The sequence below is a fragment of the Carettochelys insculpta genome, chromosome 7 (assembly GCF_033958435.1).
Source record: "Carettochelys insculpta isolate YL-2023 chromosome 7, ASM3395843v1, whole genome shotgun sequence".
NCBI lineage: Eukaryota > Metazoa > Chordata > Testudines > Carettochelyidae > Carettochelys > Carettochelys insculpta.
In genome coordinates this window covers 58,022,388-58,047,783 of record NC_134143.1, presented here as the reverse complement: position 1 = coordinate 58,047,783, position 25,396 = coordinate 58,022,388, and the positions used below count along the sequence as shown (strand labels likewise).

Below are 25,396 nucleotides of genomic sequence, written 5' to 3'. Positions count from 1 at the left end.
CTGTCTTCATGGTCCCCATTTCTCTATTGTTTATCTGTATGGTCTCTGTCCATTTCTTTGATTGTGTCTGTCTGTCTGTCTCATAATTAATTTTGTTAGGTGTAAATCAATGTTCCCTCTCATTTTTTTTCTATCAATGTGTGTAATAAATGTTGTTATGTGCTCTGAGGCATGTGCAGATGTACACCACCCATAGAAACACATGCTGACAACTGTGGGTGCTCTGCGAATCAGCTGGGCAGCATTTGAATCCCCCCTAGGTGGCCGTCCAAGCACTCAGCTTACAGGAACACTGGTGTCAGTCAGTTAAGGTGGTAGAATATGGTTGGTTAAAGGATTGTTTTACAACATTAGGACTGGGTAGAAAATTGTTTAATAACATTTTAGTAAATTGACTTGTTAAGATGCAGCTAAGTAGGGCTCCAGTTTCAGTATGTAAGACTGGATCGAGAAAGAAGTGTTTTGGGGAACCAAATTCAGGGCACAGCCCAAAGACCAATGCTGCTGGGACGTGACAGTCTGCCCATGACAATGTCCAGGAACTGTAGTCCCCAGAGATGACCAGATCTTGGCTTGCCATCAAGTTCTTACTTGCAGTAGGAGTGGTGAGCACTGTATGAGTCGGATGTGTGTTCTGTTGGGGCAATGGTTAACAAAATAAAGGTTACGCAGCACATTACTCTGTGAGACCCCTTCACTGGTGAAAAACCCTGTAAACCCACAAATGATTGAGTCAGAGCCATACCAGCCATTGGGGTGGCTGTCCCGAGCCCTACACATTGCGGGGCTTGCAGAGGCTGTCTCTATTGTCCTGTGAATGGGGCCCAAGGTAGTTTAGGAAGTTACTTGGGGGCCTGGAGTGGGGCAGCAGCCAGGATTGCTCTCCCACCACAGCCTCAGGAACTGAGCAACTCAGCAGAGTGCTCCATTCTGCCCCACTGTCCTCTCCAGCTGCTGTGCTCCCTTTCTGCACGACACTGAGAGGAAGCTGCTGCAGGCTCTGCACCCCCTTGGGATGGACCTGCCCTGAGTCCATAGGGACAGGGCTGTCCTTTGAATTTATGGGGCCCTACATAGTGCGATTAAATTAGTGGCCGTATGCCTGATGCCAGCCAGCAAGTGGATGACGATTTTTTAAGAGACGCAATTTTATAATCTTCAGCAACACACAAATGAAAAAATTTTAAAGCAAATTTTAAACCAAGGTTTCGTCAGCTAACACAGCACATTCAAAACAAAAAAACAGTCCAGTAGCACTTTAAAGACTAACAAAATAATATATTAGGTGATGAGCTTTCGTAATCATTTTGTTAGTCTTTAAAGTGCTACTGAACTGTTTTTTTGTGTTGATAGTCTATAGACTAGCACAGCTATCTCTCTGTTACTACGGCAAATTCAGAAACTGACAATATATACTTGCGGTTGGCAAATGCCTGTTAAATGGCTTCATTATCACTCGTTGATTTCTTCCAGTGACATTTTCTAAGATCATTACAAGTTATTTTTCAAATAGAGATTTTGGTTTGTCCATAATTAGGAACAGAATATTTTATTCAAAAACTATTCAAGGGCATTTGAGATTGTTCGTAGCTCCTGTTATGTTCATTCCCCCAAGGCATTGGCTCTTGTTGACATACAGGATACTGGGCTAAATATACCTTTGGTCTGACTTGTTATGGCCATTCTTATGTTTTTAATAAACACATCCTCTGCTCACCTTCTCCTGGCCACCCTTACGCGAAAGCAGCAGTATCGAGTATTATCAGTGTTTACTTACCTTGGGAACATGTGTTATAACAAATGGTGTACTGTGGGTGTTGAAATAACTATCCTAATTAACAAAATAACTGAACTTGTCAAAAAAAAGGAGTGATAAACATGTCTTTTAACACCACAAATTTCATAACACTTGAGTATATTTAAATATATTGAGCTGTTGTATAAACCAATTTGCTTGGGTCAAAACGGGAAACTCAATGACTTATATCAGAGTGGTGGCCATGTTAGTCTGTAGTTTCGAGAACAACAAAAAGTCTTGTGGCACCTTATAGACTAACAGATATGTTGTTCTCAATGACTTATGTATGGGCTACTTTACAAAGATTCTTAGCACTAAGTAGTTCATCCTTGCAGCGTTTCCACTCTTAAAATTTGTAACCAAAGCTTCAAGGTATTTCTATTCTTATGCAGAGGCAGAAAAAATACACAAAAGGTTACTTGCGTAAAAGTATAGCTGCTTTCATTTCTGGGTACTTGAGTACAATAAAAATGTGACACGTGTACTTTTACTCAAGTTTTTTCCCCAGAGGAACACCAGTGAGTTATACTTAAGTACACCTCCCCCAGCAGCCATAATTTTACTCAAGTGACTTTTTGGGTACTTTTTCCAGTGGAATTTCAGTGAAGCTAGGAACAGTCTCAAATGCCCTTGAATACATTTTGAATAAAATATTCTATTCCTAATTACGGACGAACCACAATCTCTATTTGAAAAATAACTTGGATTGTTCGCATAATGATGCTAACACTGCAGCTGGCACTTGGAAGATCCAAAAGCTCATGAAAAGCGAAACCTCCAGGTGGGAAGGGACTGAAAATCATACTTTAGCTTCTCTCCTGGAAAAAACAAACTTTCCATCCCAAAGATAGTCTTCTTTCCACAATAATGACAAGCACTGATAATGCTCAATTCAGTGTCTTCCAAAATATGTTTTAATAGCCACAGTCAGCTCTCTTTTTTATTAAAAAAGAGGAGCTGGTACTCAGCCAGCTCCCTGTCCCTTTCCCCCAGCCAATTGCATAGCAGGGCCTGCCGAAGAACTGGTACTCATTACCTGCAAGTACTGGCAAAAAAAAAAAAAGCACTGGCTACAGCTAAAGAAGAGTGAATGAATGTATATTGGATATATGTCTCTAGCTTCTTGATATCTGGGAAGTGAAGGAAATGCTAATTATGTTTGACTAATGTAAGTTAGATTACTTGCTAACCTCAAACGTGTCAAGACCAAAGCCAGCTACTGCTCCAGTTGCTTTCTGAATAGGATTGACTTAGTGTGACTATGCTTAATGTTACTATTGTTTATAAAAATAAGTTATATTTGATTATAGTGTTCTTTTTTCCAACTTGTATCAGTGAAGAACTAATTTTAGATACTACACAACAAGATATTTAATTACAAATATTGCCTTGTCTTGTGGTTGGACTGACTAATGATACAGGAATGCAGAGAGAAGGTTACAAAATGCATGTGGCTCTTACAAAACAGGAATGAATGTAGGTGATAATTATTCAATTATTGCTTGGAGAATTTAGTTAACTGTATGTATAACACTTCCTCCACCCCATCTGACTTGTTGACTCCCCATGTTTTTCTAGACTCATTTTGCCCTTCCCAATTTCTCATTAACTCAGCCACTATTTAAGCAGCACATTATTTCCCATGAGGATCTTTGTGTACGTTCCATGTAATCTTAATTAAACATAAAGAAATCCACTGTGTTCAATAAATGGGATGTTAAAGATTAATGGTGCATTTGTTCTCACTCTGCAATATAATCAAAACAACCTTTTTTACTGCAGTTGGTTTCCTGATCTTATAATCAGCCTTTGAATTTGGTTTAATCTTGGTATTGGAAATATAGCCCCACATTATATTTGGCTGAGCAATAGGCCCAATGTATGAGTGCAAAAATACTGATACGAGAAAGAGTTGTATTAAATTTTTAATGAACATTTGAAACGTGAATATTATCTTATTTAAGACTGGGGCTGAAATAAGAGACATAAAACACTTAACTGGGTACCAGGTGGAGTAAATAATTGGTGATACAATAAACTGCTTCATTTCACCTTAGCTAAGTTCCAGTTATATCATTTGTTTGTCAAAGAGTATAAGCAAAGTAAACATTTCAAGGATTTATTGCTACCTACCACCTGCCTGACCAAGTTCAAACTGATCAATATGCAGCTAAGCACACTTGAGTTTAGCCCTTTTGTAAATATCTTGATCAAATGTTTATAAAAATGTTTTCCTACTGTTTGGAGGAATAAATTGTGGACATATTTAGAGTAATTGCATAAGTACTGTACAGCCTTTGGATTGGGTAAAAGAATTTATGATTATATTAGTTTCAAGACAATAGCCTACACACATAAACCCAGCACTTTGCTAGTATATTTTCATCATTTTGTTTCTTATGTTTTATATTAGAAAATGCAGCTTGTTGAAACAAACAGAGCCCATTCCAAACAGAGGTTAATGAGATTTATTCAGTGATCTTTAACCAAGGCCTGATCCTGCAAAGACTTATACATGTGCTGAACTTTAAGTGCGGATCCAACAGGATTGTTGGGATAGTTTAATGTTTTGAAGCAGTTAGTCTAAGATCAGGAAATCATATTTAATGAAAAAAGCTTTCTGGGGGATAGAGTCCCAACCGATTAAGTATAGAAAACATCTATCCTGATGTGTGCAGTCAAATTGTGACTGGAGGCCCTGATCCTACAATAACAATTAACATAGGCAGTCCTCTATTCTTCCTTTGAGTTCTGTTGACTTTTCTTGTTCACTGCATGGACATGAGGATTTCTTTCAAGGATTGAAGTTTCTTTTCTTTTCTTTTAAACTACTGTACTTTACTTCCAATTTTGTGAAGTGGATTATACCTCATCAGGGCTCTTCTGCTAATCAGGGTCAAGGTCATACAGTTTTGAAATGAGATTGAGCTTGGAAGGTTGACTCATTTGCTGGGCAGTCCAAACAAAGCACAAATGCTCAAGTTGAGTGCTCCCATAAATGAGATACGAAACCCCTCAAAATAATATAAAATATTTGCAAGAAGACTTTTCCTGCTTTCTGTGGCTGGGAAGAGGTCCACCTTTCTCTGCTTGATAAACCTTTCCTGATTACTATGAAGAGACAAACACTAGGGGTTCCCCTGACACTGGGTCTCTGTATGCTCCCCTGACTGGGAGGCTGAAAGCCTTATAAATGGTTTTCTATATCATGGGCTTGCTTCTAGTCATGTACCCTGGGACTTCAGCTCTCAGCTTTAAAGAGTCCAAGGGCTGGGATGCACACATATTTCCTTATTTTCCAATTACTGACACTTTCAAGGAAAGCCTCAGAGGTGCTGGAAATGAATGATGATGGTGATGGGTCTCAATCCTGCAAGCTGGTTCTCCTTGACAAGCTGGTGTGATGGAGTGCAGGGGTGGGAGTGTGAGAGACAGGCTGGATCTGTGTGTGACAGGCAGAGCAGCTCACAGTGGCTATGGATGACCCCCTGGGGCTGTAACCTAAGATGGCAGGTAATACCTCTGTCCTGAACAAAGAGCAGGGTGGAGCCGGGTTGGGTTTTGAATTGGAGGTGGCAGTTGGAAGCTGGGGAGAGAGAGGGAAGGCAGCCAGCCTCGGCTGAGGGGGAAGCTAGACCCCAGATAGGGCACCCCTTGGACTTCTCTCTTCAGGATGGATTGGAATGACTGACTGCCTGTTGTACTGATACCTCTGTGCTGAGCTGTGCCTCTGTTGACTAATAAACTTCCCATTCTACCTGCTGAGTGAGAGTCACTCCTGCCTGCAGATGGGGTGCAGTGCTTGGGGACCCCTAAACCCCATTACAGCTGGTTCTTCCTGTTGACTCTAGTGGAGATCTACATAGAACAATTTACAGAACTGGGGACAGAGGCAAAGTATTACAGCAAAGGCTTTGTTTTAAGATGGTGCTTAAATCCCACTGAGGTCAAAGGGCCTTCAGTGTTGCCACTCAACACTGTGGCACCTCTGCATAGCTAGATCTCAGGATTAATTCACATCCAGCCTGACACTGCCTTCAGGCCATCACTACATCACTGCAGTGGTCTCTCCTCCTGTACTTCACAGCAGTCCCTCTTTGACTCAGTCCTCCAGCTAAGTCTTGCCCCTCCAGGATATCAAAGGCTTGCCGCTCCAAAGGTATCAAAGTGTAGACTGTCTCTACACTGTCCCAGACAGTCCTTTGAATTAATTCCCTGTCTCTGATACTCCCCTACTTGCTGGTTGGGGAACCCAGGCCCACCCACCGCTCGTTTGAGCTTAAGGACCCCTATCATCAAAAGCCAAGCTCTGGACAGTCTCAACCATAAGTGCTTTTTCTCTGGGCTTCTTCCTCCTCTGCCTTCCATGGACTCTCTTCCCTGAAACTCCTCTATGTAAAGACCCTCTATTGGGGTCATGTACTTGAGTATGCTGCTTAACACAAATGGACAGATTACAGTAAAATACAGACTAAAGTGGTTTACTGAACTGAGCACTCGGATGCTGTCTTCCAGACGAGAAATCAAACTGGGATTTGGATCATTTGTGGCTATTTAAAAAAAAAATCCCATGGTACTTTTTGAAAGACTAGTGATGTTAGCACTGCTTTCCTGAGTATGGTGCAGTTGAGTATTGACATTCTAATTAAAGAGAACAACAAGAAGTCCCAGGGCACCTTATAGACTAACAGATATTTTGGAGCATAAGCTTTCATGGGCGAAGACCCGCTTCATCAGATGCGTGAGTGACAGGGGGTTTTCAGTGGGGTATTTAAAGAGTGGGCCCCCCCCCCACACTCATGCATCTGATGAAGTGGGTCTTTGACCACGAAAGCTTACACTCCAAAATATCTGTTAGTCTATAAGGTGCCACAGGACTTCTTGTTGTTCTCGAAGATAAAGACTAACAGGCCTACCTCTCTGATACTTGATTCCAATTAAAATACCTCTGCAACTGTGGGCTCATAAATTCTAAGCATTAATATTATTTGCAGTAACAAAAGTGAAGTGTTTCAAAATTTTCTATGGAATACAGTAACAAAATTATGAAATTTCGTTTTCTGCTTTTAAAACTGTTTTCATATTTAATATCCATATTAGCTCTTGATATAACTTTTAAATATTTAAAAAACAGATATGAATACATTTCAATCTGATCATTTATTAAAAGATATTCACCTATACACCATAAACTCTTTTACATCCATCAGCCCTGGGACTGGAAGGTTGCTGATGTTCAAATATTCTGGAAAATAGAGAGGTATACCTAGCAATGTATAACACTAAAGAAAAACAAGATTAGATATTACAAACCAAACCAAAATGTATGCAGAGTACTTTATTTACCAATAACTCTATTGTATACTGCAAACTAATACTGTATTTGCTGTATTTATTTGTATTTATTTTCACTTTACTGTGCTTATGGAAAACATAACTAACATTTATTTATGATTAAAGTGCCAGTTATTTGAGAGTTTCAGATACTAGAATGCCAGCTATGAAAGTGTTTACGCTAGCACTTTTCATCCAAAGAACCAATAGCTTCCACCAATGTAGACAAATAATGTGCTTGGATTCCTTTTACCTCAAAAATACCCCATTTTTCTTTTAAGGCATCATGGTCAAGGGACTCACTGTCACATATCATTTGGAGAGTCAGCCCTTTTATCTTCCAAATATAAATATCATCCAATCTTACAACACCCATGTGAAGTAGTTATGTTGGCGTAACAGCTGACATCAACAAAAAAAACTTTTTTAAAGAATGAACTCTGTGTATTTGAGATCTAGTGAAATGAGAGGATATTATTGTATTATGAAGTTTGACAGTCACATAAGCAGTCCTCTACAGTACTGTTGTGTGGGTTAGACTGAGAAGCTCTAGATTTTTTATATATATTTAAATATATCCTTTGGGGCCTATCCCTTCAAAGACAGGGCTTCTAATATTACCTATGTGGAAACAAACCATTATTGTTTTGCATTTCTCTGCACATCTGATATGCCTCTGAAAATAACTACGTGCTCATGGAAAAACCAAGGAGAAGGAGGCTGAGAAATGTATCACATTCACTAAATAGCTAATCAGCATTTTAAACTCTGTTAACTTTATAGCACAGTTCTGCCTGTGACATTGACTTCTGCATCTGTAACAAAGTTCAGATCAATTTCTATCTTCTTTATTATTTTCTTTTTATGTACATTTATAAAGAGAAAAAATACACAAGAGAATGCATGTCATTGGAATTTATCTAAAGGCACAATCTCAACTTGTTTAGATCAAAATATTGCTATACCTTATAAACAGTCTGCTATAGGAAAGTCACGTATAGTGTGAAAGTCATGCATATTGTGTATTTTATATATATAAAATTTTCACCCCTCCAACAAGGGAGACAAACAGGAAAACCAGCATTTACATACTATTCATAGATTAATGCAGAGGATCCCACGTATTAGGACTCCTCTCTTGAGCTCTCTACATTAAGTCTCTGGATGATCTAAATCACACTGACATTGCTTTTCATCACTTTACCGTCTTCATGTTGGTAACTTGCAGATTTCTTGTTCCATTTCCAATCTGTCTCCTCCCAGACAGACTGAAATCTCAGCCTGTCTCTAACATTTCTGCATGGATAGACAGCTTGTATCTATCTCCTTAATTAATCACTGGACAAAATCATCATCTTTCCTGTGGTTCAGACGTGTACCATAAACCTCTTCCTTGACCAGTGTCTACACTTCGCTACTTCTTTGTACAAAAGATCCCTGAGAGCTGACCTTTCATCTCCATCCGCACAGCTGCATATCTTTTCTGGGTCTTCATCTCAGCTAACCAAACGTCCTACCTTCCAGCTATAATAAAATCCTTTTAGTCTCACTTTATATTTATTCAGAAGACTGCTGTAAAGGAGCCGGGGTTGGGATGGCCATCTTTGTGGCCTGTCATTTTGTCACAAATGTCTGTCTGCTGGCTCTTTTTCTTGTATTCCATTAAGCACAAACTACTTGCATTCACTGTCAAGGCTCTTTATGCTAGGTCCCCACCAAACCTATCAATTCTTGTATGTAGCATGAGAACTTGCAGGCTGGAACCTAGGAGAAAGTGTGTGTTTGACATCTCCAAGTGATAGTGAAAGCATAGGCTGGGCTTCCACGGGAGGAACCTGTGAGAAATTACTGCCCAGCAGAACCTGAGTTGCAGTCTCTTACAGCCCACTGATCAGCCAACATCAGATTGAACCTCTCTAGTCCGGCACCCTTGGGACCTGACTGGTGCCGAACAAGAGAATTTGCCAGATCACAGGAGGTCAATATTATCTAGCACAGGGGTGTGCAACCAGACTAGTGAGAAGAGCCATTTTTCCAAATTCAGTTACACAATCAATCCTTCAAGAGCAGCAATGCATGTGAATAGGAAGCAGTCCTTAATAGATAGCATCAAACTGTACTTCGTCACCCCTCGTTTAAGAGCAGCGCACACACAATGATTTGTACCATTTAGAAGGTTAAGTTCCCCCCATTTCCCAGCTTTCCCTGACTCAACCCCCAAATCCACCTCCTATCCCCAAGCTTTACCCCCCATCCCCAGGCTTAACCCCTCTCAGCCTCAACCACTTCCCCGTACCCAGGATTCACTTGCCTCAGTGCACACAGCTCCTCTGCCACCACTGCTGCCTCTCACCCACTGCTCCTCCCTGCTTTCTCCTTCTTGGCAGGGCTGTGCTGCTCTGGCAGGAGCAAACTCAGCCACCTCTCCCGGCACTTCTCCTGCAGACTGTCCTCATGTGCAGTGCAGGTGGCTCCCTGCCCTGCCAGCTTTCTCCTTCGGGACTCCCTGCTGCAGCTGACTGCTCAGCAGCTTTGAAGGCTGCCGCTGCTTAAACAAAACAAAACAAAACAAAATGAGTTAATTCATTTGGTCTAATGGGGGGCAACTGAATTTAGTTTTTTAAGTGGTGGCAGTCCTCAGAACTGCAAGTGACTCCTTCAAGAGCCTCATGAGGCTCCAGAGCCACAGGTTGCTGACCCCTGGTCTAGCAGCATTACCAACACTTGAACTGCTCACTGGGCTCTGAGAAGACATATAGGGGTAAATTACAGCTAAATAACAGCACAGAACACTGAGAACCAAAACTGGGGGAAGTAAATCAACTTCATGGGACCACAGGAAACTTGGCCACACATATAAGTGGTCATGTGGCTAACTAAAATAATACTGGATTACGGATGTTGCTGGATAAGAGTGTACTGGATTAGAGAGGTTCAGCCTATAGTAGAAGATGACCAAGAAGCAGTGAAGGCAAACTGTCTCAGCAACAACCCAGACTGACTGATCTTGTGTGCTCCATCCTGCATGCCATAAGACCACCCACACTGGGAGAGACCATTAGTCCATCTAGCCCAGTTTCCTGTCTTCTAACAGAAGCTAGCTCCAGGTGCTCCAGAGGGAATGAACATATGGGCACGAGTCAAGTGATCCATTCCACATTTGTCCACTCCTAGTTACAGGAAAACAGAGGCTAGGAACACTGGGAGCAGGGGTGTGCAAAATGGGGTGGTAGATCCCCTTGGAGAGCACAAAATTTCATAAGGAGAGTGAAACATGCTTGGCTGCTGGGTCTCAGGCTCATCCATCTTACTAAAAGGTTGACCTCTGTTATTGTTTTTATGTCTGTGTATTCATGTTTATATACAAATTAATTTTCTTACACATGCCAAAAGGGCTTTTTTATATGGACATAGCTGAAATTACCATTGGTTTGGATTACATTAGACAGGTTGGGGGGCCCTGCTCATTGCAGGGATGGACAGTGGGGCCCAACATAAAACATTTGCTCACTTCTAATTTATCGCATGGTATTGCATCCTGCGCCATGGCTAGGAAGTGTGTGGCACCTGGGGCAAACCACCCCTTCAGTGCCCTAGATGCAGAGCACAAGGGAACACCCCCTCTGAATGCCCTGCCCTGCCACCCCTTCCCCAAACCCTACCCCCCACACCTCCTTGCCTGAAGCTCCCTTCCCTGAGCAAAGTGAGCCAGGGAATTACCGGGGGCCTGGTGCCAGGTGGCAGCAGGGCTGGCCCCCCTCCTGCACTCATCATGTCATGAGGAGCAAGAGCAATATATCAGCCTGCTCCATTCTGCCTCACCCTGCCATGGTCTCACAGCTTGCAGCACTCTGCTTCACCATGACTACAGGAAGCAGAGCACCCTGGGAGCCAGGGCATTCTGTTTCTTACTGCCCTGGTGAAGGGGAGCACAGCCAGCTGGAAGAGGGTGGTGCGACAGAGCGGAGCAGACTGTCAGGTTGCTGCAGCTCTCACCATTGTGTTACATGTGCAACCCCTGTTCCCCCCCGTGTAATTCTCCAGGCCACTCGGGCCCTGTGGGCTCCCATAACTGCAGGGGCCTTCCCACCAATAGGACACTTGAAGCAGTCTCCGCAGATGCTTCCAAAGCATGGGGACTGGCATGGCCGCCCCGAACCAACCCATTCATGGGACAGCTCCAATTGCATCCCTTCCACACCTGGCTGATAGCCACTGATGGATCTATCCTCCAGGAGCTATATCAAAGACTCTGGCTTTTGACATTTGTTTGTCCTTGACTTCACTATTTGATTGCTGTCTGTAACCTCATGCCCAGCCCTGATCAGCTGGTAGTCTGACCCTGCCTCCTGATGCTTGATTCTTGGTCTGCCTACTGACCCCTCTCAGTCAGACTGTGGTCCTTTGGTACCTGACTCCCCACTCCTGCAGTATTTAGCACAATGGGGCCTCATCTCTGATTGGTATCTGCTTTGGTTCAGAGTAAGCTCTACCTTTGAACCCTCATCCAGTGTCTCTGTCCAAATTAAAGATCTGTGCCTATATTTCTCTGGGTGGAATACTATGAATCCCTCCACTTTGAGACTGATCTGCCCTCCACAATTTATCCATTTATCAGCTGTATGACCTGAGCAGGTGCAAATGGCTTCGGGCCCTGCTACTGACTTCTTTTTGGGAGTTGTGACTAGTTTGAAAATGTGCTGACAGAATGGCTTGTTCAAAACAACACACTAAATATTACAAGCAGAGAGAAAAGGGGTTAGAGTAATGAAGGCCTAAAAACATGTTGTCACATTTGTCTCCTGCAAGTAGGCAGGTCTGATTTAGTTCCCATCCTCTTGGGGATCAAGTTGTAGCCTCATTTTTTGCAGATGTTCTGTGCCCCGTCTCCCCAGAAACCCAGCATTTTAACCTCTTGTAAGTTCTTTGTCTAAGGCTTCCAAGTTTCACACTGGAATCTGTCATTTCCCCAATCCAATGGGACCAGCCATTAATAGACGTGGGCCTCAAAAGGCATTTCCAAGGGGCTGGAACTCTGGCCATTGCTATGTTAGCAGCGGCAATGGTGGCAGGAGCTCTGAGCCCCCTTAAAATTCTGGGCCTTGGGACAACTCTGGTCAAGGGGCCAGGGCACTCAGCCCCACACTTCCCATGTCTCCCCTTCCCTCCCAGAACTTTGCGAGGAGTCAAAAATTTCCTGATTTGCACTCCGTCCCCATCCTCCCATCTCTCCTAGAGCTGGAATGCTGTGATTCAGTTGTTTGCTGCATTCCAGCTCTGCAAGGGAGGGAAAGGAGCAGGGACAGAGCATGCATCAGGCAATTGGTGCACTCCAAACATACTGTCAGGGAGAGAGAGGAGCAGATAAGTGCAGGACTCCAGTGCCCTAGTGCATGAGAGGCATGTGGGTGAGAAGAGGCAGATGGGGCAGCTGCGTGACCACAAGTGGAACCCCAATAAAGGTGAAGGACAGCCACTTATGCAACCCACCTGCTATTTGGGGTTGCCCATTCCTACTCTACTGTGTGAGCTAAAAGCCAATTTGCTAGTAGCTAAGGCTGCAGAACAGACTCATTATTATCTTTGTAAATGGTGTTGCTAAAACTAGATGGGAGAGTACATCAAATCACACCCAGAAGCAGTGTGGGTTACATATGCAGTGTCTTTCAAGATGTTTTTGCATCACCATCCCAAAGAAATTTTTATTCCCACCCATGGAACTTTTTTGTTCCTTGACAGATTTTCTTTCAGTCACCTAGGAGGAGACCCTTTCAATCTTCCCCGACAAATGCCTATTGTTTCTGTAGAATTTGCTGGCTGAGGCAAACTTTGCACATTTGGGAATGGGGAACTCACCAAGTACCAACTTTTGCAGCCTCAAGTTTACACAGCTATGATCTCTGATTTGGGAGGCAAACATGCTGAAATCCTGTAACCTGACTATAGCCTTAGGCTTGCAGAACCATATCACATCACTTCCTTTACGAGTGTCCCCGGGTGACCTTACATTACACAGCTTTTTCAATAGTTTTTCTGATGACAACTTAAACTCTTGCAATAATAAGCTACCAACCTGTCAATTGTATTCTTGCGCCAATATTAACCCCAACCCATAAGTACTAGTATCTGTGTTAGAGTGAAAGGGGTTTTGAAAAACACACAGGCCAATACGGTTCAGGGACAGTCAGAAGGGCCCTTTTCAGTTCTGCAATACTATAGCGTACTTTGCCTCACTGCTGAAGTTGTTTCTCTTTCTCACCTGATCTATATAATTATTTTCCAAAAAAAACAATAAAGCTTCTATAATAGAAACATAGCCCTCAGTAGATATCTAGGTAGCTGACCTTTTCTGTACAGCCTCAAGTTTCTTTTTGTCAGTGAAAACTTGCTTTTGTAGCTCGTGCACCAGCATATACCAGAAAATAAGGTTCATATTTTGCAACAGTGGTTCCTTTTTGATATTCTCTGCTTATAGACACATTCAATAAATAGGCAGGTATCAGTTCTTGTTTCAGATCTACAAAAATTTTAGCAGATAAAATCCTCGTCCCCAGTCCTGGTTTGAAAACAGTTTTGAATCTCTCCCCATCCTTTCCTTGCTGGAAAGCTGCCATAACATGTAGCTGTTACTGTGGTTTCTGACCCTGCAGGCAGAACTCATTTATTGCAAACTAATTGTCTATAAACCATTTGTCTCATGCAGATCATATTTTTAAAGGGAATGCCTGTGGACAGTGTTTGTAAGACATCTTTCCTGGTATTGACTATATACTTATTAGTCATAAGAAAATCCAGATAAATTATCAGTTCATCAGCAACTTCAGGCACTCAGATGCCTTATGCAAATTCCAGAAAGTTACGTCTTTAAACCTAATTTTCAGACAGATGTCTCCATTTGAAATCAGATAGGTGGTTCAGTTTTGGAACCCCTCACTTCCTAGCCTTTTGGGTGTTGCTTAATTACAATTAGTCCCTGCAGAGCATTTTATCAGAGTCTATTACACACTCAATGGTTAAACTCCCATTTTCTTACTTAGCCACCTGGATCTATACCTGTAATATTGAGCTGCTCTTTGTACCTGCACCAAGCTTTGCTCCCTTAGTTTGGCGTTCCCCCATTTCCCGAGCTGAAGTTTGGATAATTGAGAGGGTAGCAATAGCCTCTCCTCTTGATGGAGGCTTATCTTCATCTAAGTCAGAGCCTGCAGTCTTTTCTCTGCCCCACTCATTCGCTCTCATGACAGCAGGGGCTGCAGAGGTCTTCCTGTGCTGTCACAGGACTGGTGACACTGACGAGGCCATTGGGGTGCAATCTAGTTCTGCTGCCTCCTTGGGGTGTCTTTCACAATGCTTTGCTAGTGACAAGCGGCAACCCCTTCTAGGCACTCTTATCACATAGCACAACTGCATGTGAAGCCCACACCTAGCTCGACTGTATGAATACTGCCAAAGCCACTCATGAATCATTCACAGAAAGGCATCAACCAAATCCCCGCAGCTCCCAGCTTTGTACTTCAGAAATACATTGTCTTGTACTACTTGATGGACAATTATTAATTGTTTCACCACTTCATCACTGGAAAGTGGTTAGGCACCAGCCTTAGTAAAATCTGAGCAAATTTACCAAACACTTCAGGCAAACACATTGGTAAAAATGAACAGCAAAACAAGTTTATTGACCACAAAAGATAGAATTTAAGTCACTTTAAGTGACAGGCAAGAAGTCAGAGCGCACAGTCTAAACTCTCAGTCCTATCAGACCGGGAAACAACTAGATTAAGCAGTATTTCTCATGCCACTGGATACTGCAGTCCTGTGTCCCTGGGTGATGGGGAAGCAGACTGGGGGCTGCTCCGCTCCCCCCAGCCCCAACCATGAGCTGCCTCAGCTCTCCACAGTTGCCTGCCTCGTCAGTATCAGGGCCTCCTGCACACAGAAGCCAAGCTGTGGAGAGCAGTACAAACAGGAGCCTGGCTCCCTCCACTGGACCATGGGCAAAGGGCTATGTTTGCCTCCACCTTTGGCTGGAGCCCCCAGCACTCCTCACATTGTCAGAAGATCCTTCCCTACAGGATGTCTCTGTCCAAGCCACATGTTCGTCCACAATTTTCCTCTTGCTTTCAGAAGAGTTTTAATCTATGATATTTTTAACTGTAGTAGTAGGCATCCTTCAGTCTGCTTAGACTATGGTTCGCGCCCTTTATAGTTTAAATTGAGGACTTCATTTACAGCATCTACTGTGACTATGAAGACCCACATGAGAGTGACAGTCCTTGCTGCATCTCTTGCAGATGTGGTGGGTGTCTGACAAGTCCTTAGTGTGCTTTCTGTGCGCTCGCTTCTCCTCTGCTAGCTGTCTCATCCTCATCTCGCCCTTCTGAAGGCCCTTGTGTAACCCCTGCCTCCATCTGCCGCGGTCGTCTGCTAGTTCTTCCCAGTTGTCCAGCTCGATGTCTACCTCTCTGAGGTCTCTCTTGCTGTACATGCCAGCTATCTGCTATGGTTTTGGTTTAAGTGGAACCCGTGCTTCTTGTAGAGGTCTCACCTTTCCCAAAAGGGTCCCCAGTTCCTAATAAACCTAAAACCCTCAGCCCTATACCATTGTGTCATCCGCTTCTTAAGAACCTGCATTTCTTCTTAACTGGCTGTCTGGAAGCATGGTCCCAACTATGGGATGATTTCCCTCAGCTCCAGTTTCATCTTCCTCAGTAGTACGGAGGCTGTCAGACTCAGGATGGGCCTGTTCTACTGCACCTGGAAAGTCTCATCTGTGTCTCGGTTTCCCTTTCTCCTCTAGTTCAGCCATGCTGAACCAACAGCATGTAATTCGTCTCAAAGGATTGTGAGCCACTTGCACTGAATGCCCATAGACACCACTGTCCACAAGGCAGTAGCATCAGGGTGCTTCAAGAACACACGCTTCTAGAGGCCCGATGTAGGGATGTTAATAATTTACCAGTAGGGGCTGGAGCAGTCCCCAGCCCAATGTGGACAGGGGATTGCTCCAGCCCCAAGGGGTCACTGTGGGTGGGGATGCTCCAGACTGGCTGGAGTAGCCCCAGTTCCCAGTACGCTGTGGGTGGGGTGGTGCAGCTGGGGAGGCCACTCCATCCCAGGCTGGAGCAACCTGCCCAGACACCCCCCTTAATTGGTTAACTGGTTAAACCTATCATTTAACTGATTAACCAATTAAACAGGATTTAACATCCCTAGTTTGCTGCCAGTTCAGGTGACATTTCTTCTTTCCGTCTCCAACTAGCTCTTAGGCTATGTCTGTACTAGACATAGTAATCGACTGCTGATACGCAGTTTTAGCTACACCAATTGCATAGCTAAAGTTGACTTATCAGCTGTCAGCTACAATGGCTGTCTACATGGAAGAAGGTTAATGGGAACGTTTCTCCCATCAACCTTCCTTAATCCTCGCCACTCGTGAGGAGTTCTGAAGGTCAACTTTGACCCCCAGAAAGTGCCATTTTGTGCTGAGTGGGTCGATCTTCTGTGATAATTTGGCTTTAGCCTTAGCTGTATCCTGTCCAGTTCAGACTAATGGCTAGCTCCAAACCACATGTCAAGGGCTTGTACCAATCTGGATAACTCAGTCTATTTTCAGCAACTAAATTCTGCAGTACAATCACAGGTGATGCATTCACATTAGCGTCTTGTTAACATCATTTTCTATTTTTCTTCCCAGGTCTTCATTTGAGCTTTAATGTTAAACTGAGCCAAATAAGTCCCACAGGGATGTTTCCCCCTCAAAGGCAGTGTGCTTTTGTATTATTTGAGCTGCAACAACTGCTTTGCTGTGTGAGTTACAAGTGGAGCAGAAAACAAACTCTGGGTCATATGCAATTCCCTGGCTAGTTCAATTCCTCATCCAGAGTAGTTGCTTTTCCCTGTAGCTTATGACTTTTCTCTCTGGAGCTAAATTTTCAGCAACTTAAGTCCTTACTGCAGCTCATCCTTGTTTGCAAGCTCTAAATTGACCAAAGCTTGCTTAGCCACCTCCAGTCTTTCACTGATAAACTTCTAGTTTGCCGCAGTCAGATTGTTGGTCAATTCATCTGTCCATTTCACCAGTCCATCATGGGAGCTTTGCTGTTGAGTTTCTCCAATCTAATCTATTCAAACACTGAGTTTACCCAATCTATTCAAATCTCTAACACGAGATTTGACTTGTCCCTGCACGTAAATAGTTAGCTCTTTCTGGGAAGCCTCCAAATGCTGCATTAGTTATTTTTGGGAAGCTTCCAGCTCATGTTTTAAGTCATGTTTTAATTCCTTTTAGCTTTAATTCCTGGTGGCTATTTTTGATTTCTGCAAGCAAACTTCTTCACTTGTTCCTAAAAGGTATATGCAGTCAACACATATTTCTGGTAGTCCCGGGTGATAATACAGGTTACACTCCACCGTAACTTCCCCAAGAGAAACAGCAACAGATTCACTTTAATGATCGAGAACAAGGAGACACCAACATATGTTCAGAAAATACAATAAACCCTTTTAAAATTACACTTCAAAACAGGGATCATTGCAAGAAACAGTTCACCAGGACCTTGGAGCAGATCTCTCAAACTAACAGTCCAGACCCAAGTCTTGGCCTTAATAGGTTCCTCTCATGGTATCTGACAAAACAATTATCTTGCTTTACTGCAAAATACCTGACTCCTCTTCACCACGTTATTCCCTGTTTACCTTGAAGGCCTTCTCTTTGATTATAGCTAGTCTGTGGGTTGTAGGCACCCGCCTGACTCCTAAAGGGGTAGTACCTTTTTAAAAACTCTGATAAATTCTTTGATATTTCCACTTTGGTGCAACAGGAATACAAGCTTACAGCCTCTCTGTTTGAACACTAGACCCTACCCTTGTATTAGTATCACTTATTTTTGACCTCAACAGCTATTCAAGAGTCAGGATCTGAAAATTTTGCAACTGGGAGCAGAAACTGATGATGGAGTCAGTTTTTTTCTTGATCTTCTTTTTCAATTTCTTTACAAGAAATGTGTAAGACCTGCTTTTTCCAAATGCAGGAAGAACCAAGGCAAACAGAGTAATTTCTTAGTTATCAGGCCCACCCTTCTTTTCAGTCAGCTCCCGCCCAGAACCTCTATAGATTTTAATCTGAGACACATTTTGCTTACAGGCTTCTGGCTGGATTTTTTTTTTCAGGCTATTTCTGTTTCTCTTTTTAGTTCTCTGTTCTGCCTTCCATTCTTCCTACTTTCTATTCTAAATATTATTCACAGTACTCAGAGAAAACAACCAACCATCCAATATTTATCCGCATTGCCGAAAACTCTTGGTCAGGTTTATATAACCCTTTTGTCTTGCATGGGAAGTTTTGATTAATTTATTTTTATAACTATGTTAACTGATGGGAGCATTCCCACCCATCAATTTCAATCAGGTTTTAAGTCAATCCATACCAAACTTTCACCTAATTCTTAATATTTTATTGTTATGCAAGCTGCTGCTAGACAAGTGGTGACAAATTATAAAAAAGAGATAACCCCCGTTGTCAGACACATATAATAGCCCCGATCCTCAGAGGGTATTTAGGCACCTAATTCACTTCAAAAGCAATTAATAAATGACATAATGGAAACTAGGCTCGTAAGTACTTTTGTGGATCTAAGCCAAAATTTGTTCACTCCTTTGGGGGAGTTTATGTACAGTGCTCATGTGTTCTAAGAGTCCGTTCCTGACTCAGTAACAGGCTGCTGCATAGGGCAATGCTATCTTTGCTGTCTCTCCATTTTCTCAGGTCCATGTAAGATTATAGGGTTTTAATTGTTTGGGTAACACTTTTTGATTAAACAACTCTGCTGATCTCCTGAGAAGACCTTTTCTTCCACTCTTTTGTATTTCAGACACTGGAGGAGACTATATCTCTCTGAGCCACTCCAGCATGACTGCACAACTGCTCTTGTCTGATAAAAAATCTCAGCAGGGTAGCCACGTTAGTCTGTAACTTCACAGACAAATACCAAGCAGTCCTGTATCACTTTAGAGACTAACAAAAACAAGAAGAAGTCCTGTGGCACGTTGTAAACTAACAGATGTTTTGGAACATAAGCTTTTGTGGGCAAAGACACACTTTGTCTGATGCAATGCAGTTTTAGAGACTAATAAATTCATTAGGTCATGAGGTTTTTTTTAGTTAGATCCACTTCATCAGATAGATTTGGACTGGAAAAACAGAATCCAGAATTTAAATGGGGAGGATGAGGGAGAGTTACTTGTCACTCATAAGACTGCAAATAACAAACAGTCCTGTAACACCTTAGGTCATGAGTTTTTGTGGGCAAGAAAGGGCAAGACTCATGAAAGTTCATAATTTAATAAACATGTTCATGTCTAAAGTGCTATACAGGTCTGCTTGTTATTGTCAAGTTACAGACTAACAGGGCTACCCCTCTGAGACTGGTAAGGCCAGTTAATGAAGGAAATTAGGTTGGAAGCGTTGCATTCCTAACTCCATCATGAAGCCTCTAGGCTAGGGGTTCCATGTCAGTCCCAAACCTGGATAAAGGAGAAGGGTTGGTCAGGTGAGTGATGATACACTGTCTGTGAAACAACACTATGAATGAATGTATGTACTGAATGTACATATTGTATGGCTGTGAGAGATGGGTGATAACAAAAGATTCGAAGAGAAGGATATTGGCTTTCAAGAGGAGTTGTTATAGAAAGATCTGGAGAACAGGAGGGAGATAGAAGGTCACCAGTGAGGAATTATATAGGAAGATACAGCTGAAAGAGAACCTACTGAAGAAGGTTATACAACGGAAGCTACAGCTATTCGGGCATATCTGCAAAATGAATGATGAATGAAAAATCAAGATCCTGGTATTTGGCATAATGGACAGTTTGAACAGGCGAGGCAGACCCCACAGAGAATGGGTAGATGATACAGTAGATTGGCTTAGTTTCTGCAGACAAGCTCCACACCAGTGGGCACTGGACAGGCAAAGATGGACGGAAATAGTGAAGCAGGCATCAGACACCAGTGGGAGCTGAGCCCATGGTTGTCGCTGCTGATGATGTTGCATCCCTGGGAATACCGAGGGTGGGGAAATTGCCTTTGCAATGCCTCAGGCGCTAGCGATCTCTGTTCAGACCAGGCCTGGAGGTGATACATGCACAAACGAATTCCAGTTCAGAGCTCTCCCTCTGTAACCCCGGGGGGGGGGGGGGGGAAATTCTTTCCTGGGGATTCTTTCCAACCCTCTCCTGAGCGGTTACAGCGCGGCCTACAGGTTTGGGTGTATAACCATAGCCGGGGGCAGCGCCTCCTGTCTGGGCTGCGCGGGCTCGCGTCCACCTGCCGGCACCGCGCTCAGGCTTACCCCTTCCCGCGATGGCGAGCGGCGCCCCACCCCACAGCGGCCCGCGGGCGGTACACGCGTAGGGGCTGTAGGCGCCCCACGCGCGGGCTCTCAGTGGGCGGGTGCCGAGCGGCAAGGATGAGTCCGTGAGTGGCGGGGCGGGGCCGGTGGCGGAGTGGAGCGGGAGGCGGAGCAAGCCGGCCGTGACTGGGAGTGCGGGGTGAAGGGGCGCGGCCGGCCGCGAGCGCGCGCGCGCGCGCGCGGAGCAGTGAGGGGACTATGAGGTTTCCCCAGGCGCCGCAGCGGCCCCTTTAAGAGGCCGGTGAGCGGCTGACGGAGGGAATCACGTGCCCCGCGGCTGGAGCCGGAACCGGGCCGGGCTGGAACGCGACGAGGGAGGCGGTGGAGCACCGGCCAGTTAGGCAGGTCCGCGTCTCTCTCTCTCTCCCTCTCTCCCTCTTCCTGTTCGCCGCCGTGTCGTGCGGAGGGCGCCAGAGCTCAGCCTGGCCCGGCGCTCCGCTCCCCGCCCGCCTTCCCGCCGCTGGGCTCCGAGGATGGAGCTGTTCCAAGCCAAGGATCACTACATCCTGCAGCGCGGGGAGCGGGCGCTCTGGTGCAGCCGGAGGGACGGGAGCCTGCAGCTGCGACCGGGTGAGTCAGAGGCGGCGCCTGGCTGCTGGGAGGGGAAGTGTCCCGTCCGCACGGTTGGGGCTGAGGTGGGCTGCGCTGCCCGCCTGAGGAGACCGCCGCTCGCCCGGGGGCGGGCAGTGGCCGGGCGTGGCTGGTGGACCCTCACGCATAGGCAGGTGGGGGGCAGAGAAGAGGCCGGCACATGGAGGACCCCCGCGGGGGTGGGCGAGTCGGATGGAGGACCTGCTCGGGGGATAGTGAGTGGGGGGTGATGGGGCGGTCAGCAGACCCACTGCAGGGGGTGAGTGGGTGGGGCTGAAGGGAAGGTGCTTGTGGATGGTAGACCCACTTGGATATAGATGGGGTGGTGGTGATGAGTACCCGGGGGTAACTGACCTGCTGTGGGACCGGCAGGCTGATGAGGGGGAGTCGTGATGGAGGGTGTCAGGCTGTTGGTAGTTTTGAGTGCTGGAGGGTTACCTGTGTGTGGGGGGCGGGGGGAATGAGACTCTTGGGACAGCCTTGAGGTACTAATAAGTACAGATGTGGTGCTAGCCCATTAGGGTCCTTAAGCAGGAATATTTTGACTAGGGAAAAACATAGCAAAAAGCGAACAGAGGGAACTCCTTGAGCTTCTTGGAGGTGGTGTGTGTGTGTGGGGAGGGGGGGTGGTGTCAAGAAATTCTTTAGGCTGTTTAATGCCGGGAGTGGGAAGTAATTTTTGATGGGGGTGAGGCACATCAAGGTTTTGCTAAGTCATCAAGGGCCACGCTCTTCCATGACAGAGGAGGGTTAGGGTCTGGGATGGAGGTTGGGTGTAGAAGGGAGCTTAGGGGAGGATGAGGTGCAGGAGTGGGTGTGGGATGGGGGGGGTTGGATGAAGGAGGAGGTTGTGACTTAGGTCAGGGGTTTGGAGTGCAGCGGTGGGGTCTGGGAGGGCCTGGGTGCTGGAGAGGATTCTGTCCTGAAGGAGGAGTGTAGGAGGGGGTTGTAACCTGATGCAAAGGTGCAGGAGGGGGTGGAGGGGTTTGGGTTGTGACAAAGAGTAGGAGGGAGTTGTGGCCTGGGGTTCTGGTCAGGAGTCTAGCAGGTCCCTCAGGCAGATTCCCTGCTTGCCCCACCCCCACCTGTCAGTCAGAGCAGCTGGCTGCCAGGGCCATGTGCTGCTCTGAATGCATTGAGTAGGGCATAGAGGACAAGCCTTCATATATCACCTTCCTTGCAAACAGGCAGCACTTACTGGTGGGTTTCCAGCTATTGGGAGCTGTGAGATTGTGCTGGGAGTGGGGCAACATGCAGATGCTCCCCTATGTCTCCCACTTGCGGCAGTGCTCAGATGCACAGGTGCCTGCAGCCAGCTGCTCTGACTAGGATGTGGGGATGGACCAAGCAGGGAGCCTGTCCAGGGTTCCCACTGGACTGTGGCCAGATCCAGCCCATGAACTGTATTTTTGCATAGCCCTGGTTTATGCGTAGCATGGGTTTTGGATACACATGAGATTTTATTTTTCTTTGCATCCTCACAATGCTGTAGGGATCACGGAGCAGAGGGGTTGTGATGGTTTGCTACAGCCTACCCCTGCTTAACAAAACTTAACCCAGTATTTACAGTCAGCATTCCTCATTATGCTACTATAACCGTCAGTTTGAATCCAGCCACCGTGGAGGGAGCTCGTTATACAATACCGTATGTGTGGGTCTGGGATATGTGTGGTTGTAGGTATGGGGCATGTAGTCACCTGCTGATTGCCCAGTTAATTGTGGGTTTGTCATCTGGCCATTAGAACTTGGAGTTTGTGCTGAAATGGCTCTGTGGTCCTTGACAGTCTCTTACTACTTATTCTTGTATTGATCAAGGATCTGTCTCATTACAGTGCTGAATTTCTCAGTCCTTCCTGCTGCTGCTGACAGGAATTGGTTTCACTGAGGTGTTGCTTTTGATTAATTGAGTAGTAGCCTCCACAATAGTTTTAGACAACTACAGTTGTTCACAAAATATGCGACAAGACAGCACACTTGTCTCTGTGTCTGTAATCTACAGGTTGAACCTCTCTCACCTGGCATCCTCAGGACCTGACCAGTGCCAGATGAGAGAATTTGCCTGACCATGGGAAGTCAATATTGTCTAGCATATTACTAATACTTCCACTGCTTTACTGGGCTCTTAGAAGACATTTTACGGGTAAATTACAGCTAAATAACAGCATGGAACACTAACAACCTGGACTGGTGGCTGTAAAACATTATGGGATCACAGGAAATTTGGCCACACCTATGATAAATGGACATCTGGCTTACTAAAATCTTGCTGGATGACAGAATGCCAGATTAGAGAGGTTCCACTTGCAGTATACATAGGGTATACTTACATCATTCATCAGTTCAGACGTGATGGTTTTGAGGTGTCATTAATAGTTCAAATCAATTTAAAAGCAGTCTTTGTTAGACCATGAGGTTTTTTCCTTTAAAATAAAATGCAAGTTTGACTGACAGCTGTTTATAGATTATTTCAACAAAAATAAAAAATACCAGATTCATTTATGATTGCTGTCTATTTTGGACCACCAGGAAAATAAGGAAAGCTATCTTGTGTGACTACTACATTGTGCAAAATAACCAATTTGTTGCTAATACAGGCTGGTTATCTGGCACTTTCTCTCTTTTATGTCGGGTAAATAATTCTCTCTTCCTTGTCCTGACAAACATATGCAGTTTGTATTCTAGTATTTTTGTTGAATGAATGTGGGTCATGACTTTTTTCTTTCTGAGCACTAAGGCAGTTGTGTACTTTTGTGAGTGTTCTTTGAGTGAATCTGTTTTGAAGCAAGTACCAATTTATTTGTGTGGCATGTAATAGTAATCAAAAACGCAACCAAAAAACAAAAATATATGGTTATGAGCAAGGACTCAAATACTGAGAAAAGAAATTCAACAACTTCCCGCTATAACAGGATAGTCATTTTGGATATAACTAAATGCAGCACTAGTCTAAAAAGTCACCTTAACTCTTGAATAATAGACAATTTTTAAATTGTACAGGCTGGGTCTGCACTTGCTCCTAAATTTGAAGGGGGCATGGTAATCCAGGTGATGGGAGATTACTAACGAAGTGCTGTGGTGAACGTGCAGCACTTCATTAGGCTAATTCTCCTCCACAGCAACTTTTGAAGTGTCAAATTTTGGGGAGTAAAGGCACTTTGAAGTAGCGCAGGCATGAAGTGCCTTTACTCCCCAAAATTTGACACTTCAAAGTTGCCATGGGGGTGAATTAGTGTAACGAAGTGCTGCCTATTCGCCACAGCACTTCATTAGTAGTCTCCCATCACCCTGATCGCCATAACCGCCTTCAAAGTTCGGGGCAAGTGTGGACAAGCCCATAGAGAAATATTTGGCCCCTGACTAGTTTGTGGTATGGTGTACGTATACTTTAGGTATTTTAAAATAGCTGGGATATTTCAATGAAGAGTGGAAGCTGATCCTGGGCACTGAGAAGTAGCTAGTCTTCCACCTATACCCATCTGAATTGTGAGTCCTAGGAAAAATGAGGAAAAAGTTGCATAAACATGAGCATGGTCAAATCTATTACCATTTCTTGAGAATGGCAGTCTGTAAGGATACAAAAATTTCTTCAATATTTTTGGCAACAAAATACATAATCTTGAATACTATCATTCTTTGTGTTAAAATAATTATACTGTCTCTCTCTCAATATAATTCAAATAAAACCCACCCCAAACAAGTTCAACATTAGACCAGACTTGTTTGTATGTATTAGTGTCTCTCTTGCCACTTGAAAACAAGTCCTGTGGTACCTTACATACTGACAGATACTTTGGAGCATAAGCTTTCATGGGCAAAGACCTGCTTCGTCAGATGCATGAGTGGGGTGGGGTGGGGGGGTCCAGAGGAGAGTCTAAATTTATTGGCTCATGAAAAGGAGGGAGTCCCAGACAAGAGGAGAGCCAGAGTTGGCAAGATCTGTTCTGTCACAGAGGATGTGGCCTATTAGCAAGCAGCTAATGTGGAGGTGTGAATATCAAGAGAGGAGATCATCTTTTGATTTTCACACCTCCACCTCAGCTGCTGATAATGGGCTGCATCCTCTGTGACAGAACAGACCTTGCCAACTCTGGCTCTCCTCTTGTCTGGGACTCCCTCCTTTTCATGAGCCAATAAATGTAGACCCTTCTCTGGAAAACGCCCCCCCCCCCAACTCCTGCATCTGATGAAGCAGGTCTTTTCCCATGAAAGTTTATGCTCCAAAGTATCTGTTAGTCTGTAAGGTGCCACAGGACTTCTTGATGTT

The 25,396-nt window shown here is 44.5% G+C and overlaps 1 protein-coding gene and 1 long non-coding RNA gene across 2 annotated transcripts in view; one reads left to right on the top strand and one right to left on the bottom strand.

Moving 5' to 3' along the window:
• Positions 1–415: 415 nt before the first annotated feature.
• LOC142015864 (uncharacterized) lies at positions 416–20,685 on the bottom strand. Its single transcript, XR_012646236.1, has 4 exons — positions 20,482–20,685; positions 9,444–9,680; positions 6,977–7,043; positions 416–634 (listed from the first exon to the last, which is right to left on the bottom strand). It is a non-coding gene; the product is annotated as an uncharacterized LOC142015864 (long non-coding RNA).
• A 65-nt stretch (positions 20,686–20,750) lies between these two features.
• Positions 20,751–25,396, top strand: part of INPP5F (inositol polyphosphate-5-phosphatase F) — a 90,446-nt gene continuing 85,800 nt past the window's right edge. Inside the window, exon 1 of the mRNA XM_074999766.1 lies at positions 20,751–21,111. Coding sequence (XP_074855867.1) covers positions 21,015–21,111 — 97 coding nt within the window. The 5' untranslated portion in view covers positions 20,751–21,014. The remainder of the gene's footprint in view (positions 21,112–25,396) is intronic.